At 45.1% G+C, this 19,560-nt stretch overlaps 1 protein-coding gene across 1 annotated transcript; it reads right to left on the minus strand.

The window, feature by feature from the left end:
* Positions 1 to 13,968: 13,968 nt before the first annotated feature.
* On the minus strand, positions 13,969 to 17,821 carry btg1 (B-cell translocation gene 1, anti-proliferative). Its single transcript, XM_084483356.1, has 2 exons — positions 17,441 to 17,821; positions 13,969 to 14,502 (listed from the first exon to the last, which is right to left on the minus strand). Exons 1-2 carry the CDS (start codon positions 17,583 to 17,585, stop codon positions 14,102 to 14,104), a joined length of 546 nt encoding a protein of 181 aa, XP_084339482.1. The 5' UTR covers positions 17,586 to 17,821; the 3' UTR covers positions 13,969 to 14,101.
* Between the last annotated feature and the right edge of the window lie 1,739 nt (positions 17,822 to 19,560).

Consider the following 19,560-nt stretch of genomic DNA (forward strand, 5'->3'; position numbering starts at 1 on the left):
ACAAAGTGTTTCTTCAAAATGGTGCCTTCATGAAAATAAGGTGTTTTTCTTTGCTGTTCAAATGCCCCGCAGAAGGTGTGTGTCCTGCTGGCGCCCACAAAGCCTTTGAAGGCTCCTGGCCTTCTGGATACTACAAAGGAAAGGAGACGTTCAACAGATGCACATGACACACACACGCACATGCACACACATACACACACACACACACACACACACACACACACACACACACATATGTAACCAGACACATACACTGACACTCACAAAACACATATACACACACATGTAACCAGACACATACACTCACAGAACACACATACACACACATGTAACGAGACACATACACTCACAAAACACACATACACACTCACAAAAAGCCCACACACACACTTATGCTGGTTAGCACATTCGACAATTGGGTTCTAGGTCAACATAAGTTGCAAACAAAGGCAATAACCGGGCAGAGTGAGGGACAAGCAGCCATACAATGCCAGCAGAACACACACACACACACACACACGTATCTGTCCTTGGTCTCAGGAAACACATGTTCCCTGAATACCAGCGCTGTGTTCTAATATCCATTCTATCTACACTCATTATACTTAGTTTGAGTACGTAGGGCGTTCCAATTCAGATCGGGGAGAAAAGAAGTGTACTGAAAGGACCCGAATGGTGAACTCAAAACGGTCAAACTGCGGAGTGTGGCTCGATGCACACTTTTCGTACTTAACCGCAGCCATCTTAGCTACGGAGCGGAAGAGGCGGAGCCAGGCTGAGCCAACGTCAGTGCATTTTACACATAGCCTGCATTAATGGAGTTATTTTATAGCTTTTATAGCTTTTTAAAGCTATGTGTGAAGAGTTCACTGTTCAAAGCTGGATGTTTATTGCGGGGGAGGAGCCACGGCAGCAGTCGCGATCGTAATTTACGGTTAGTGCACCACGTAGTATTCGATTTGGAATGACACTGACATCTGAAAATCAGCGAACTTAGTCAGTGCGGATAGTGTACTACGATTAAGTGTACTCATGGGAGTATGGCTATTGGAACACAGCACTGGCATACTTAAAGCAGTGTTTAGTGGTGAACAAAAGCAGCAACAAAAGCTCCAATGGGAACTGCATTTGTTTTGTTGAAATGTAAAGAGTCATCAATCAGGACTTAATGATCCAACCGAAGACAATGAAGCATTTGTGTATTTGTTTCTGAACAATGGATATTATCGATATTGGAGAAACCCTACGTGTGAAAAAACGGAATCTTAGATTGTTCTTCTTGTTCCACCGCAAGCATCACAATGTTCCAATGTGATCAAGGAACACATTCACAAAGTTGTAGATGAGAATCAAGGAATCCTTTCCACGCGGTCACAGACAAGTGATCCTGTATCTCCACGATGACACGCTCTGTATCGGTTGGATGTGCTCCTTGTCCTATCTGCTTCATGTTGCTCTCGGTAGAAATGGTGCTTCTTCTCTCCTTTTGCGTCAGGATGGATAATCGTTGTATCAATATGACACCATGCCTGCTTGATTATCATGCATTCTTTGTCTGTATCAATCCGGACATGATTGCAAGCGTACACACACACACACACACACACACCGACACATGCACATACAGACACAGGCCGACACATGCACACACAAACACACACACACACACACACACACACACACACACACACACACACACACACACACACACACACACACACACACACAGGCCACCTGTTAAAGACTCTAGTAGAGCCTAAGTTGTCTGCTCAGCTCCACCAGCCACATGCACACACAAACAGACCCACCCACACACACACACACACAGACCAACACATACACACACACACACACACACACAAACAAACAGACCCACACACACACACACAGGCCACCTGTTAAAGACTCTAGTAGAGCCTAAGTTGTCTGCTCAGCTCCACCCACCCATCTGTCAATCATCTGTCAAATTCGGTGTCCCTAATAGCTGTTGGTATATGTCCCTTAATGCCGTCCATCACAACCAATAACAGTGTGCCTGAGTGAGCAGCTGACAGCCACTGTTAAAGAGGGAATATTAAACAACAACTTCATACGTTTATTTCAGGGTCTACTTCACTTTGTTAAGGGGAACACTTCTATGTTCCCAGACAACAGAGCACTGCTTTATACACGTAACACAATCTAAATAAAGCTAGATAATAAGCATAATTTCCCCAACTTTTCACGGGAACGATGTTGATGTTGCAGACCCCAATTTCAGGATGGGGTCCTTTATCAGTCAGGATGACCCAAGAAGGAACAGCAGAGATCACAGCGACCTTCGTCAAACAAAAAGAATGTGGGACGAAAATTCCTTACGGTCAAACCTTCTTGACCGGAGGAGCACGAGGTCAAAGCCATGCTCTGCCCTGCCCTCACGAACACACAGTCTGCTGGTTGCTGAGTCGGGTGAACGAGGCTGTAACCCATCCTTATACTTTATGTTTTTTATGAGGTTAGCATGTCGGTAAAGAATATTCTGCTTAATGAAATACCTAAATCAAATTGTCCTACAATTAGAAGTTGTATCCTTCCTGTTCTATTTCCGATGCCGGAGCCAAAACCCACCACTTAGAAGACAGCAGTGGTCTGGATTCCAGCGTTTCCAAGGAAGGCCAGCATTTTATGCGCCTGGTTCCGCATCATTTGGTGTACCTCGGAAAGTCGGGCGTTTTGGCAGAAAGTCGGCCTTGGCACCAGAAGTTAATATTGGGAGCCAGTGTTGGAGCCTACCATTTGCCTGTCAGAAGCTATAACTCCAGCTCGCTGTTTGCCCTCTAGCCTGTAGCGAACTCCTCCAGGGTGGACTGTAGGAGTCCTCCTGCTCACACGCTAACTCCTACACAGGCCTGGTTCCCCCAAGCCATCTCCGGGAATGGCTCGTCCAACCGAGCCCAGCCCACACCCTCTGTTCCAGGAGCGGCGGAGACAAAGACCTCAGGGTGAATGCGATGACAGACGGATTAAGAACACTTTTTAAAAGCATCTGGCAATTCTGATATGGCAAAGACTGAGGCATGGCAGGCGTACGACGCTAACTGGATGAACCTTTTCGTGACTTAACATGCTAAATATATTCTCAAACAACAACAACAGTCGTTGCGTAGGCATATGCCTCTAGCAACATAAACGGGATCCGAGAATATTGACGTTCATTGACCGATCCGGAATGATCTCTCAGGAATCGACAGACACCAGTGACATAAAGAAACCAGAGCCGCAATAAAATGCAAGTCTGCACCACATTTGGACATTCCTCCAGTCGATAAAAAGGGCATTATAAAATAAATTGGATCAAGAAAGGGTAGTTAGGGTAGGTAGTAGTGTGTTTCTGTTAATGGGCTGTGGAGCAGCTTTTTAATGAAATGCAAAGCCTTCTAGCCCAGTGGTTTTCAGTATCACTGCATCTCAAAAAAAACAAGCCCAGCTGCGGATGACTTATCGCCTTTAGAAAATTCCAGAAGGCTGAGGAACGCTGTGAATTTGTCAAATAAGGAGATTGGATTAGCCTTGGTAGAAATAGTGAGGAAAGAGAGTAAGAGCAGGAGACACAGGAACTAGTTGCCCTATTCCTCATGGGAAATATTTACATCTCTAGGAAGACAATCCAATAGATGTAAATACAGACCAACCTCCATGGTCAATGCAGTCCCATCGTGAGGACACTGGGAACAATGTTCACCTAAACCATCAACAGTTTGCATGTGCAATGGGAGCTTTGTATACTGTATATCTGTATGAACTGGAATGCATCAGTGTGTATGTCCTACCTTTGTGTACGTGCACGTGTGTTTGTGTGTGTACCTGAAACTCTGTGCCACACACAGCTACCTCGCCCCCTCACATCCTGCAACAAACGCTGTGTGCAGTGTGCGGATCATCCGTACACGCACATGTGCTTGTGTTTCAGACAGAAGTAGACCAACACCATGGCTTATATGGAGGATTCAGGCGAGGAATGCTCTGACAGAGGCCCAAATCCCAACCCAAACTGGTCCAACAGCGGAGGCGTCTCCCCCCCACACCCACCCTCCCTCCCTCTGAGACAGCTGCGAGGAGAAGGGGGAGTAGTGGAGGGTTTTGTCCTCCTCACACACCCACCTCTCTCTATCTCTCCCTCTGTCTCCTATCTCTGTGTGTCTCACCCGGATCCCTTCTTTCCTCACTCCCAGAGTCTCTCTCTCTCACTCACTCCCAGAGTCTCTCTCTCTTTCACTCTGTCTCATAGTCTTCCTCTCTCTCTCTCACTGTCTCATAGTCTATCTCTCTCTCTCTCTCTTTCTCTCTCTCACTCTCTCATGTCTCAGTCATCTTGTTCGTGTTTATTTGGCTCCTCCTCACCCTCCCCCACCACGACTTCCACATGGAGGGATTGTGGTTCTTCCCGTTCCATGCGAGGGATTCCCCCCAAGGAGAAGGCACAAACATAGCAGCATGATGTATGTGCTGCTGCCTCCCTATCCTTTCGGGAGGAGCTGGTGTCCTTGCTAAAGGAGAAAGCGCTAGTTGGCTCAGTCATCCCTGCCACTGTCTCTGCCTGTCATCCATTTTGTCTCTCTAGCCTCCTTCCTTACTGCTGGGTTTTCCTTTCAGAGCTGCAACTACACTAGGGGAGAGTGCAGCTGAGTATAAACGGCACAGATCGGGTCAGCTCTTCAATTTGCGATTTCTTATGTGAGCTGTGAACAGTCCCCTGCTTGTTTTTTGAGGTAGCTTTGTTGACGTTTTATTGTTTTTTTGACGTAGCTTTTGACTCATCCTGTGAATGAAAGAACATGTGTATATTAAGGCTGTACATAATACAAACATGCACAAGAAAGAAACATTAAACATAAAAAAAACTCCCTAGCTAACCCTAGCTCTCCACAAACGACTTTCATCCTACTCTATCCAATATGGCCTAACAAGAAAAAAGGACCCCACGTGTTATTTATCAGATTCCAAGTTATATGTATCACTGAGGGCACAGCAGTGTGTGTGTGTGTGTGTGTGTGTGTGTGTGTGTGTGTGTGTGTGTGTGTCTGTGTGTGTGTGTGTGTGTGTGTGTGTGTGTGCGCGCATGTGCGTGTGTGTGTGTGTGTGCAGCCTAACCTCATTAGTAAGCTACTGTTACTCATTAAGCCGACCGTCTTATGTAGGTCACGTCTGTTTTTGCGCACAAATGTTTTGGTGCTGCTCAGATCAGCGGTATCTCCCAGCAGGACAAACACAAGGGCTCCCAGTTCAGAGAAACAAACAAACTGAAATATAGCTGGGTGCTGGCAGTTCGAGAGAACTGGGAGTTTAACCAAAGTTGAAACCAAGGTTTAGCTTACTTGCTGTGTGTGCAGTTAACATTGTTTTGAGGTACCCTGTGTTAATCTAGTGTTGTTATTCAACACATCTAAACAATATTGTTAACATCTGGTAATGCAAATATTGTTGTACTTGCTTTGAAAACGAAGGCTGACTTTTGTTTTCTTTTTTTCACTAGGCCAGGTGTGTGTATGTGGTTTGCATACGTCTGCACATTTTAGCACCTTGCTGTGAGGTTTTTTCCACTGTAGCCGTACTTTCGTAGTACAAAGTGCTGTATCCTGTCAGCTGTTTTCATTCGATTTCTTTGTAACTCTCCGCCACACTTTTTACACCCACGCTAACTCAATAACAATTATTAGTTTATCAATGTTGTTGTACTTGAATTTGTTCCTAGCAACCTTATCTGCGGTTACCTTACTTAAACTACTTGATAACTTTATCTGAATTTCATAAAATTCTGATCTTTTTTTAATATATTCTATCTCCTTATCTTGATTGTCAATATGATTTGTCACCGACCTCAGCTGTGTCGTCGCCTTTTTTGCTAACTGGTGACATCCCGCCCCCGCACATCAACAGGAAACAGATGAAGGTTATTTCATGTTTTTTTTTTTTTATCGAGTTCTCAAAAGAATAAACCGTGTGGCTGGGAAATGGCTTGGGCCGTATCTTGCTAACTGCAGAATAACAGTGGGCCGATTGTGTGGTTTGGTGTAGCACGCTGTGCTGTGTTTACAAGCAGTGGGGCTTTAAACCTGCACGTGGTTGATTGCGTGTTAAAAAGCCCTTCCCTCCACAGAAAGAAAGCGCCTTTACTTCACGAAACATCCGGAAGAACCTGTTATTGCTGTTGCAGGCCTAACTGCAAACTGCATGCATGTTAAGGCACTTAACACTTTTTTTTTTTTTTTAACAGATGACAGTAAATTATAATTAAATTAATTTAATTATATCAAATTATTGTGTTTATTTTAGTCAAAATTCCCTAATTCTTTCTACAAAATGACTTCTGACACAACATCTCTACCGGGGTACGTCTCAATAATAGGTAGGTCAGCAGTAATCATAAGCCTTGAGCAAGTGCCATTTAATTGAAATGTGTGAGTGTCTATGTGCATGTGTGTGCGTGTGTATGTGTGTGCGTGTGGGTATCTGTGCATGCAGAGGGCCTCTTGATGAATCCCATGGCCAGGCTATAGTTAGCGCTCTCCCTCTGATTCTGAGGGGCTGACCACAGGACCCATGCAGCCTCTATGTCTGACCGCCAACCTACCCATGACCATATGTGGTTGTAGGCAAACCCTTGAAGACTGGGTGACGAGGTCACGCTCTGGGTCCCAGACCTCCATGATGGACACATGACATTAACCTTTGATCTTTCATATCTTTTATTCTGCCCTAATTCTTTGCATTTCCTCTTTCGTCGCAACAATGGCAGGCATACATCCATACGATAGAGTGGTTCACACAAGGCTCCTCTCCTTCTCCTACAGCTCTCTGTGTGTGGGCCTGTGAAGGACACACACTATGTTTATATTTTTTCCATTTACTGTGTGTGTATGCAGTATGTCTATATGTTGGTGTTAAATTATGTTTATTAATGTGTGCATTATTATTTGTGTGTGTGTGTGTGTGTGTGTGTGTGTGAAAGAGATAAACACGCACACATCTCAGGAGACCCTTAGATTTACTAAACAATGACTTCCTGGTTAAGAGGAAAGCGCATAAGTTGGAGAGGGGGGATTATTTATGTGTGTGTGTGTGTGTGTCGTGTGTGTGTGTGTGTGTGTGTGTGAGAGAGAGAGAGAGAAACTGAGCAAGAGGGAGACAGAGAAAGAGAGAGAGTTGATAAGAGTGGAGCCAAAGTAGATAGGAGAGAATAAAGATAAACAAGAAGATACAGACCGAGTGCATAAGGACAGTTTCACCCGAGCAGAATCGAGGAGACAGAATTAGAGGGTGTTTGGTTCAGCGTGAACCGTTGACAGGTATTGACAGTGATAGGACGAGTACGGGTGCCAGTTCCATAAAAAGAGCAGGGTGCTCCAGAAACAAGATGGGGCAAGACCTTGCTGCGCTCCAATTACACGTAGACACGAGAGAGAGAGAGAGAGAGAGAGAGAGAGAGAGAGAGAGAGAGAGAGAGAGAGAGAGAGAGAGAGAGAGAGAGAGACATACAGGCTGCCCAGAGTACACACCAGGACACACCGGAGGGGCACACACATAAGTATGCGTATGCACGCACAAGCACATACACACACACAGACAACTTTGTACTAATTATATTCTTTGACTTTGTCTGCATTTTCTTTCCAACACCTACGCCTTAAAGGCCTGGGGAGAAAAGGAGCCGTCTATGGGTTATGTGACACTGACACAAAACGCTGGCTCTTACATGTACAGCCCTACGCTCTGGCGGTGATACTGACTGATATAATAGTTAGTTACCCAACCAGCCAACCCTATTGGTCGATCCGCTCAGTGCTAAGTCCCGGCATTACATAGACGTCTTCATCTTTTCTATCAGCCCTATTGTTGTCCACGTTAGTACACAGAGTGTGTTTGTGTGTAGAAGCAGATGTAAAGAGTGAGTATCGTTCCCCGAGGAACGGAGAGAAATAGAGAGAGAGGAACTGAGAGCATGGAGCAGTGATTCCAAACCTTTTATGGAGAGCCCATTTCCAGCTCTGAAAATGTTGGCAACCCCAACTTTAACTATTATGCATCTGGTTACACACAAATCGTTTTTACCATCATCTGCTGGTAATATCAATGTCCGGTTGAACACAATTGTACCGCTCAACCTCACAATCAGTGATTCGTAGTAGTTTGCTTGTGGCCATTTTGTATATACAGGACGTCTATGAGACAATTTAAAAATAAATTGCTCAAATATGTATAATTTATGTAATGCAATCTCTTGTGACTATATCTATTTCGGGGGGGGGGGGGTAATTTGATACATTTTGCGGTTATAGTGATGCAACAATGTCTTGGTCGTCTGATGATTCTGTTTAAATAACAGAGCAGCTTATTATGGTAAGAGATGTGAGCCTAACTCTCTTGGTGGTTGTTAGCTTGCCATACCTTCCAGAAGTCTCTAATCACACCCTCTCTCTGAGGACTCGCCTCTGTTGCTATGCGAGAGCCGGGTTGAGATGGCAGAGCCTATTACACTGCTGTTTCATCAGGAGCAGAAGGAAACACAGGGCAATGGACTTATGGGTGATGGAGGTTTCTTGAGCAAGTCATTAAATATTGCAAATCAGTTACGGGGAAAGGGATATTTAAACCGTCGTATCTACATTCAGTGATAACTGAAAACTACAAACATTTATTGGATTCACAAATGTGCTCTTCAGATATTTTAATGTCAAAGAAGAATTCAGACATTTGTCGATGCATCAAAACCTTTTGACGAAACACAAAAGTCTTGTGGCAGTTTGGTGCCACATGCAACACACATTTTATTCCAAACAAACGGCAGGCCTAGGAGCCATGGGAATTTCCTTCACTAAAACATTTGGACAGAATACTGTGAGTTCCAGTTCCAGTTACTCTGGTCTGTTGAAAAAGTAGAACAAAGAAGGAGTAGAACATCGTATTCATACCCTAGTTTTACAACAATAAAATATAACGCATTTGACAAGCCCGCACATACTCCTCAGAGATTCTTTGTAAAGGTAAATCCTGCACGCAAGCACCAGTCCCTAAACTACCCTCACCCCCACTCCAACTCAAACCCACCCTTCTGGTTCTTACGTTTCGTCCAGCCCCCCTCAACACAGTGAGCCAATCGATGTCCTTCCTTTGTCCGCCTGCTGCTAAGCAACCTGGAGAAAGTCCTGGCCAGGATTGCAGTCTTTATCTGAGCTCTGGGCCGTGCGGAGTCAGCAGGTTTGTGGGAGAGCTACATTGTGCCTCGCTGCCCACCGCACCGTCACCAACAGTGGGGTGGGCATTCTATTGAGTCTGTGTGAGGCTGGCCCTCCCTCCCGTTGCCATCTGCCGTGTCCTTTCATGCAGTCGGTGGAGGCTTTCGCCCGGTCGTCTGAGTCTGCATTTGTTTGTGTTAACATCACTTTGGAACTTGGGATGGCAATGGTTTGTGAAAATACTTGAGCCAACATCTGTGTTTATAGTTGGCTTTGATTGAACGTGTTCAATTCCCAACAAATACACTAATGTACTTTGAAATAATAAAGCAAAATTGACACGTGAATAATTCTTTGCTTTTCATGGTTAAACACTGAGGTCATCGTCATCCAAGTGAAGCAGATGTGTTTAATGAAATCTGTGATGAGTTCTCCTAGAAGGACCTGGAAGCCTAGGAACCTGAAACAAGTTGGCAAGATGAGGTAGAATTCCTATTGTCTCCACTGACTGAAGGAGGGAGGCCTGGAGGTTTTCCTGTCGTCTGTGCATGGTGACTCATTTAATTTACTGGGATGAGGAACAGGTCAGAATTCCATGTGGCAACCACAAAAACATGTCTTTAGTGTGAAAGCAGTGGATTCTCTACAAGAAGCAAGGCTGTCATACAGTGCAGCATGGGAGACTATCTGAATACACTGCTTTTAAGTCATTATAGATTACAATTCTGCCTTAATAAACAAATAAATCTCAAACACTAGCTTACTGTCTAAGTAAGTCTTCTAATCCAGGCTGTAATTTTATGCAATCAATTAATCCTGTGATTTGTCTTCTACAGCACTTTGTATTTCATGCATCTCAAGTTAACAGCACACGACCAAATTTCAATGTCATTGTAAGGTGCTCTATAAATATACATTGATCTTTACTTCTGAAGTGTAAGGCTTGAGATATGACGCATGAAACGGTATATGTTGCCAAGATAGGAAATCTTTTTATTACAGAGAAAAAAAAAAGTTTTCTTCCAAAATATAGAAATCTGTACAACTTCCGCACAATCAATTTACATGAACTGTACAAATTTACAGCAGTTCATCACAATATACCCAAGGAAAAGAAAATGAACACAATAAAGATGTACTGACATGAGATCACAAGATAAACAACTTTTCATCTTGGGTAAGCTCAGTTTTTTTTCTATTTTCTGGTTTTGTACGTGAATAAAAACAAACAAAGGATAAGTCTATGAGTACAGATCATGGAAACCGATAGGTATATATAATTTTTTTTTAAACCAACAAAACTTTGGTCCTTGCTAACACTCCCGTCACAAATGGCTTCAATTACGAAAAAGAGTTCAGTGTTAAAAGATGAAATACAAAAAAGGAATACACCTTTAACACCTAACGATAGCAATTATTGGCACTTCCCATGTTGTAATGTTATGTACTCTACCATTTCTTGTACAATTACAATACATTCTACAATATGTAAAACACTTCAAATGTGAAAGTGGCAATAATTTAGCTCATGGATGACAAGATTGACAACTACAAAACAAAAAAAAGACTATTCCCTTCCCATTTCATGTCTTAACATACAACTTTCCATAAGAATATGAATGTCCGAGGCCTGAGTTTGGCAATACATTCCATGAGACCCCTTGCGTCTCTAGACAAATGTCACAACTTCCACTTGACATATTTTAGTGCATTTTTATGTGCTATTTTTTTTTTTACTTCTGACTATGCAAAAGGACTCTTGCAACCAGTCTGAAACCCATGTCCAAACCAGTTGAAAGGTTGCCATATTATTATTATGATAGAAGACTTAAAATAATGCCTTTTCTGGTTGCTATAGCCCCGAGTGGGCATTTGGATTAATTTCCATATTTGTTGGATTAAAGCGTGCTCAATTAAAAGTGGGCTAGATTACCGTGCTCAAAATCCTCTTAACAAAAACAGGGAAGGGGGGCGGGGTGGGGATGGGACATTTAGAATTAAAAATAATCTACCAGCGTGACCATGAAATACACTTAGAGAAGTTTGAGACCAGAGGACAATCTCACATTGAAAATATAGACCAATTTTAAAACACCTTGTTGAATATAGTAAAAGCTACAGTGGAGCAACGGGGTTTTAAAACCGAATCCACTGCTGAAACGAAACATCAGGGCTCCTGTCCCAGATCACCCCCATCCATCTGGCCAAATTCACTGCCTTTCACAGATCGCTGGAGGGAGGACCAGCCTAGGAGAGCAAAGGAGGGGGCCAAGGGTTGCAGTGTGTCTGACCATGGCTTTTACCCATGGTCCTCTTGGGCTTAGTGGAGCTTAAACACCCATTGGTCTGGCGATGACTCGCGACCAAAGCTGTCGAGACAGATAAACCCCCCCCCCACCCCCAGCGGCTACGGCCTTCAATGAAACCCCCTGCAGCCGCCCTGTCTAACGCCGGTAGCACGGAACTGGGACACCAACCCGGGACAGTCATCCTTTCATTTGTGTGTAAACAAGTTCGCTGCCTGAAACCTCAGTATTTAAAATGCAGCAAAATCCAGTGAGATGATGAAAGATTAACAAAGACCTAGTACCCTCTCTCTAAAACCACATTGTTACCCCGTGTTCACCCTTTACCTGCCCCCCCACCCGCAGTGCTGCCTGAGCGCGCCGGGCGCGTGTGCTGGTTAATACCCACCACTGCCCAGGGAGGGCAGAGGGCTTCTGGCCCGGGAGGGGGCGTTGGACCAGCTCAGAGAGGAGGCTGGAGGGATTGTAGCTGCCCTGGACGAGAACGTCCGGCCCCTGGCCCCGCCTCTGAGCCGCCGACCTCCCCTCCCCGCCTTCCTTACCCAGCTCCCTGGGGTGCTGGTAGATGATATGTGTCACATTAGGTCCACCTGTATCCACGTGAGGTGGGGTGGGTTGGCTAGCGGCATGCTGGCTGCTGATCGGCTGCCCAGGAGGTCTGGGTATTGGGGGGGAGGGTGATGTCATTTGAGGCACTCTTTAGCCCCACCAGGCTGGATCACAGGGGCCTGCGTGTTGAGGATCCAGACAGGCCCAAAAAATGATGATTACAATAGAGGTCAGCGTAAGGCAGTGAACCTCCACTGCACGAAAACAAATACAGGGCCTAGTTCTGCATCTAAACTACGAAACGGGGAGCTGACTTAGTCAGGCTAATCTCTGCACAGGCTGTGCCCCAGACCTCCTTTTGGCCGAACTCACGTTCACCACATCGTACAGAGCGTTCCGCCATCCCCTCGAAACCATCCGCGCGGGTTTGACTGGGAGGCGACGCAGCCTAGCCTATCAACCAAGACTATCAGCGCCATGCAACCAAAGGGATGACGAAAACTGTATGAACGGCACCGAAACCACTCGCCGCCGCAGGGATCTGAAATGTTCACAAATACAGTGTAAAAAAACCTCCAACCCCTTTCTGCTTAATACACATAACCCAACCCCAGCATAGTCGCTACAGTATGGGCGCATAGCTTACAAACGAGGGCAAGTAATACGGCATGAAAAGATGACATTCGAGTGAATGGAATGCAGGCGATTTCCTCTCAAAAAAGTACACATCCCACACAATCTAACGTCAAAGTGCATTCAATGTCAATTCAGACAGGGTCGTGTGACCAAAGACAGGATGGACCCAGATTTTCGTCAATAGGGGGGCCTCCCTTATGCTACACTTTGAAATTTGGTGAGGCAAGGACAAGGAACGCACGCGGCAAGAGAAGGGAGTAAATTAAAAATGGGTGGAATTTTGATTGTGGATTTCAACAACATTCTTGAAGCCATGGGGAAGCAGGGGGGTGTGGTGGAGCAGAGCCCTGACAGCCACCGCCCCACCACAAAGCTACGTTCAACACACACGACAGGTGACCATGCTGCACAGCGCGCTGGTATCCATAGGCACCGGTGCGCTGCAGAGCATCTCACTTGCACTTACATAGAGGCCGGCCGTGGTGCGTTTGACCGATGTTTCAGTAGGAGGGGGAGGAAGAGATGTTCAGACCGACACCTGTCACTCAGAACAACCACTGGTTAAAAAACAGCAAATGCCATGTGGTCCTAGGAAAGATTTATAGTTAAAAAAAAAATAAAAATAAAAACTGGTTCTTACAAAGGCATTTTTTGTCAACATTGGCTTACTCTGAGACAGTGCCGTGTCTAAAGATCCACTTCCTCCCCACACGAAAACACACCAAATAAAATCATTTTGGATTTGGAAATAAAAATTACTGATTTTATAACTCATGAGGGCATTTCATGACCGAAAGTCCTTAACAATTCAAAAGAAATAACAAACGAGTTTTGGCGATTTGTGGTGTTGGTGAAACATGGTACCCATAGTAACCACAAGTAAGAAAAGTGCAAAGTCAACGTTGATAGACCTCAGTGTTCAGGAAAAACCTAAAAACAGAAGGCTCATCAGCGTCAAGAGCCGATCACCGCGTCGCGTACAGAGGAGGGTGGCCCGAGCTGGTCTGTGGTGGTGTGTTGAATCGGTGGTTTAGCTGCCCCAACAGCCCAGCCTCCAAGCCTTTCAAGAAAAAACAAAATGGAGACCCGGCAGATCCAATGACAACAGAAGAGATGACGACGGGAGGTGGAGAAGGGTTGGGTTAAAAGAAACAACAACCAAATGTCAAAAAATTAACGAAACCATGGGGTGGTTTCCATCAAATGGACGATAGGCGAATCCTCCGCTTTCCTTTTCATTCACTTTTTTTTTCCTTTCATTATTTCATTTTCTTTAGCTTTAAAAACAAAAAAGACCCACCCCGTCCCCATGCCCGGTCCAGTCAAGTGATGGCGACTGGACGCAGCAACGACCTGAACGGGGGCAGGGGCTCCGGGCCGGCGGGGGCCACAGCCCTCCTAACTGGACACAGTCATCATGTTGTAGGCTTTGGAGGGGCTGGTCCTGCCCATCACCATCAGTTCCTCCTTGCAGCTGATGTGGCTGTCCACCATGGGGCCAGACGGGCCGCCCCCCGAGGGGGCCACCGTGACGGAGACGGGCGGCGGCGCGGCGACCGCGGGCGTGGACTCGTACAGGACGCAGATGGAGCCGTCCTCACCGATGCGGTAGGACACCTCGTAAGGGTCCACCCAGAGCGTGAGCTCGCTGGGCAGGAGAAGGTACAGCTGCTGGATGGTCAGGCCGATGCGTTGGCCGGCCTGCCACACCAGGGGGTCCATCTTGTGGTTGATGCGGATGCAGCGGTAGCCCGAGCCCTTGCAGGGCCTGTCTGGGAACCAGTGGTGCTTGTACTGCTCTGTTGGGGATACAGGGGAGGGGGAGAGGCGGACCAGGGATGCTTTAGTTTATGCGTGCAATGACTTAGGGTCAGAGTGGCAAAAGAGAAGTACTACCCAGGTAAACAAAGACCACCAATAACATCAGCTGTCATAAGAGACTCCATAATGCCGGTCTTTGATAACTATATAATTAACTGTTTCCAGACTCACCAAATATGGATATACATGGCACACCAGTAAATAATATCTTTAAAAAAAATGACTTTAGTAAATAAGGGTAGTATTTTAGTCTATCTGGTATTATTCGCCTCTGTCCAACTGTGCCTTTAAGTAAACCTTCCTTTATTCAGAATGTCGACCAAACATTATTTAATCTGTGAACCATCTGTGAATCTATCAAAGAGTCCACAGAGTACACGCTGCAAAAAAAACAGACAAATAAAACAGCAGTTTGTTTAAGGCCTGATAAGCAGCCATAAATAGTCTGGTTAGCCTTGTCCTGGGAAGGCGACGTGACTAATTTTCACGTACGGCCATTAAATTGCACAATGTCTTCTGGACTTCACAAAATCTTCCACGACTGAACCACAGCACCAGAAGCTGAGAGGCCTCAGCCACCCAGCTGGAAGTGGAGGAAACGACTCTTAAAGGGACAGCTGCCTATTTTTTTGTTCACAGACCACAGAGTTTCCTCGATCGTTGAGAATAAATCACCGTAGTTGAAACCAACATCATAATCCCGTACGGCCTTTAGAATTGCAGCACAATTTAATGGTTTTAAACTAGTTTCTTATTACAATTAGATGCATTTAAAATCCATCATTATTAAAGAAAAATGTTTGAAAATTCTGGCCTTTTGTGAAGCTACAAGCTTATTGTGAGATGCATCTTAGAAATATTGCACTAGTCAGAAACGTACAATTAATAATTTCATCCCTCCGTCCAAACTGAATGCATGTCCCCACTATGTGTACAAGAGCAAAGCATTTGTAAACTGAACACGCTGGAAAAGAGTAGTAGCCCTGCAGTAGGGCCGCAGCCTAAAGACCACCTCTGCACCCAAATGATATAACGTCGATAACCATCATGCATTATATGAAAAAGCAAAGTACTACCTGACTAACCATGAAGAACATTATATTATTTCGGACCACGGTAAGCCTCACAGAGAGCTAACGTTACCTCGAAGGTCACAAAGCAGCTGGCAGAGGGCTGAACTTAAGGTGGACGCATAGAGGAAAGAGGGGGTACAAAGTAAACAAGAGTGAAACTAAAGACGGCAAGTTCGTTTTTAGTGCGAAAACAATCTGAACCATTTTGTTAAAGGGGAAAACCCTGTGGACGGTTTGTGGTCCTCCGACCAAGTTGGGGAGGCTAAATACGAGAACAATTAACCCGTTTAGGCTTCCCTGGTCGAAAGTGAGGCGTCCTGATAACCACATTGCATAACTCTTTATCTGGACGTTTGGACCCGTCCCACCCACAAACCTCAACCAAACAAAACGAGACGCGTTTTTTTCTTTGCTAAGGAAAAAAAACTGCCCGTGCCTGAAGTTTACCAATTGCGCAACTGTATCGGTGAGAAAGGGGCACACTTTATTTAATGACTTAATTTTATACCCGTTTCCAATGAGATTATGTTATGCTGCAACCCGTGTTTCCTATGCAACCCGTGTTTCCTACCCGTGAAAGTGCCCTGGAACGATCCATATACTCCCCAAGTGTTCAAGTGTCACTTTTAGCCCGTAAGTTACGAGCTGGAACTGTGAGTTCATAGATCTGGTACGAGTTCACGGGTAGAAGGTTGTGAAAACACGGGTTAGATGGAACGCACCATTATACTAAACGCGCACGTACACAACAATGGGCCGTCCGCGAGACGGAGCCCCCACCCCTCCCCCAACCGCTGCGAGCCACGGCGGCCATTTTGCTCCGACGGGCTCCAACTGTCCGACTGTTTACAAACATTCTAATGGAAGTTCACCGTGTCCAAACTAATCATCTAAATCACCTAATCGATTAGACCAGGTTGGTTATGCGAGTCCTGGAGAAACATCACGAGTAGATAACTAGTCATGGTAAATAATACAAAAAAGGCGTATATCGACGGAGCATTGTTACAATGTGAGGAAATGTAGGTCACCCGTCGTGGTGAGGGTTTTACGTCTCAGGATCGATTATTGTTTATTCCAACAGGAATCGATTGGAAACTGAATATTGGAAACCACCTGCGACGTCGAGCTACACTAAAAATAGGTTCTGGAATATATAGTGTATGTAAATGAACCGTACAGCAAATACTGGTGGACCAAAACACTTGGTAAAAAAACGTGGTATAATACGTAAAGGACGTCGTCGAATTCATACATTAGTCTAAAAAACTATGGATATATTTTATCGTTGGCATTACGTAATGTGGAGGGACTCGAGCGGCCGAATGGTGCACGAGCCACTTCCTTGTTTGAAGGGAAATAAACAGCCCCCCCCCCCCCCCAACACATTCTGAACAAAGACATCCGCGAGCTCTTTCGACGATTCACGTTAAATAAACCCGAATTTCGCCCCTGCTCTCCGAAAGCTAACGTAATACGGGGCGATGGCGCAGCGCTCCGTGGAGAACAAAGGAGAGCCTTAACCTACAATTAAGGGCTGTTATTCTTATTTATCTGTATTATTTATCTGTATTTTGTATCCTTATTTTATTTTTTCTTGTTTGTCTGTATTAGATGTTTTACCTTTCTTGTATATTTAAAATGTTACATTTAGTGGTACCATGTGCAATGACAATAAAGAGGATTCTGATTGAAAGACTTCGTCTTCGTTCGGCGACGCCGTCCACTAAACCTTTTACAGACGACAAAAAACGTCAGTCAAACCCCTTTTACGGAGATTGCACAGAATTGTTCATGGCGCAAACTATGTTTGAGATTAAAATAAACTTTTTCGTTTACTCACCATTCAAAATATCCTGTAAACTTTGGCTGAAGGTCTGCAGCTGTCGGTCGTTTACGTGTCCTTTTATCCGCAGGAACCGGGACAGAAACCCGACGGCCGCGGTGATCTCAGCTTTCATCGTTCCTCTGGCGTAAAGGGTATGCATCGAGAAGGCCCACAAACACGACGTTCCGTGAGCTTTTTTCTTATGTATTTATCCGGATATAAACAATCTTCCTCCACTCTTTCGGATGGGTTCCCACGTGTTGTTGTAGTCTGGCGGCTGTTATGCGCATTTATGGGTCGAGGTAGGGGGGTTTCAGAGAGGTGCGGTATGCCAGGACGGTTCAGTGTTATTATGGACGCCTGTTGTTGGTAAATAGAGAGAGGGTGGTGGGGGTCTCGGTGCCACGACGCGGTACCCTCCCTGAAACTTCCCTCGGCCAGAATGAACCACACAAGGAAGGACGCCCCTTTTTATACCGCCCCAACAGTCACTGGCAGATACAGCAACAGCAGCCGACCAATCACAGCGCCGCATTGACCCACGAGGCACGAGGGAGGAGGGTGCTGTTTACGTCATCGCTCTGAAAATAAACAGAACACGTGAGACAGGCAGCTCTGCCTCTCAGTCCGTCTCACTGATGATGACAATATGCTATAGGAGGGTTTCATCACCCGATGCCATTCGAGAGACAATGCACTGTCTCGCTGCAGGTGTTTTTCGATAAGGAATATGCTAATTGTAATGCTCCATACGGATCTGTATGCAGACTGAAGTCCGGAGGATGACAAATTGTGTCCATATCGGGTGGCCTATAGAATGCGTGCGTAGGCTATGTCTTCTGCGTCCTTCTTCGGGCATCTATGCCACATTTTTGGTAAGAGTCCATTGTTAGTTTCGCCTGGGAATCATTGCCAATATTTCTAAAGAAAGACGTAATTTCTGTAGGAATTTGTGTTTTTACTTCTAAAAATAATCTAGAAATAAACATAAATAAGCAAATCTTTAAGCAACATTGAGTTACTTAATTTATTCATCTTTTATATATATTTTTTGCGTTATTGCTATAGAAGAATGAGCAGAATGTCCTGACAATATAGCTTGATTTCATGTTTCAAAACAAATAGAAAAGATATAAACAAAAATCCCAGTGGACTTGCCCTCCTCTCTCGCAGCTATGAGCAAGGAAATCTTCCACCATCCATAAACACGGCAGGTAACCATGTGTGTGTGTGTGTGTGTGTGTGTGTGTGTGTGTGTGTGTGTGTGTGTGTGTGTGTGTGTGCGCGTGTGTCAGTACAGAAGCTCAGTGGGATTCCGTACATACAGTAGTCAAAGAATCAAGCGCTCCTTGCCAGCGGTTACCCAGAAGGTGCAGAGACATGTGTGGACATGTAGCAGCTGGCAGGAACTGCATTGAATACAGGGGACTTCCCTCACTTCCATGTCCCTTAGTTGGAGGATACATATGTCCTTGTATATATGTTATTGATTGACTCTTTCAAGACCAAACCATTGAGTTATCAGTAAAAAAAAGTGTTGAAAATGAATGTTGGAAAATGTTGGTAAACACACACATAACTGCCAAACTACAGATACAGATCTAAACCAGACTTTATTGATCCCAGGGGAAGTTATTAGTTACAGTTGCTCAGCCCAAGCCAGAAACATCAAAGTTGAATAAACGCAGATGCGATATAAACACAAAAAACAGCTAAACTGTAATGGTAAGTGATGTTGACCCACTTTATTTAACAGCCAAACAGTGTGCTCTGAAAATACTTTACTCCTGCTTCACAACCATTCCCAATACTACGTTTGCACCAACCAGGTGTAGCATCCAGAAGTTGGGTTTCTATCAGAGCTAACACTATTGCGGTAGCTGGTAAAACATCCAAACATGCCCAACGTAAAGGGTGGGGTATCCTGTCGTTTTACTTCTGGGCCCAACGTGACCCTAATGAATGAGGGCTTTTATCGTGGAGAACCTGCATGTGAACTACAGTGGAAGGAGGAATGTCAGCCCTGGACACACAGGGAGATCTAGCCCGCTAGCCTGCTAGTAACGCACAGCAGCTCTGTCTGTCTGGCTGTGTAGCTTTTTCCAAACGTGCTGATTCATGCTGCTGACCGTGAG

The sequence above is a fragment of the Micromesistius poutassou genome (assembly GCF_964030765.1).
Source record: "Micromesistius poutassou genome assembly, chromosome: 18".
NCBI lineage: Eukaryota > Metazoa > Chordata > Actinopteri > Gadiformes > Gadidae > Micromesistius > Micromesistius poutassou.

Bases quoted from the DNA above. Each gene is read 5' to 3' on its own strand.
- btg1 (XM_084483356.1), bottom strand. From the start codon at position 17,585: ATGCATACCCTTTACGCCAGAGGAACGATGAAAGCTGAGATCACCGCG. The intron at 14,503-17,440 runs GTGAGTAAACGA...TATCCCCAACAG, and splicing joins TTTACAGGATATTTTGAATG to AGCAGTACAAGCACCACTGG.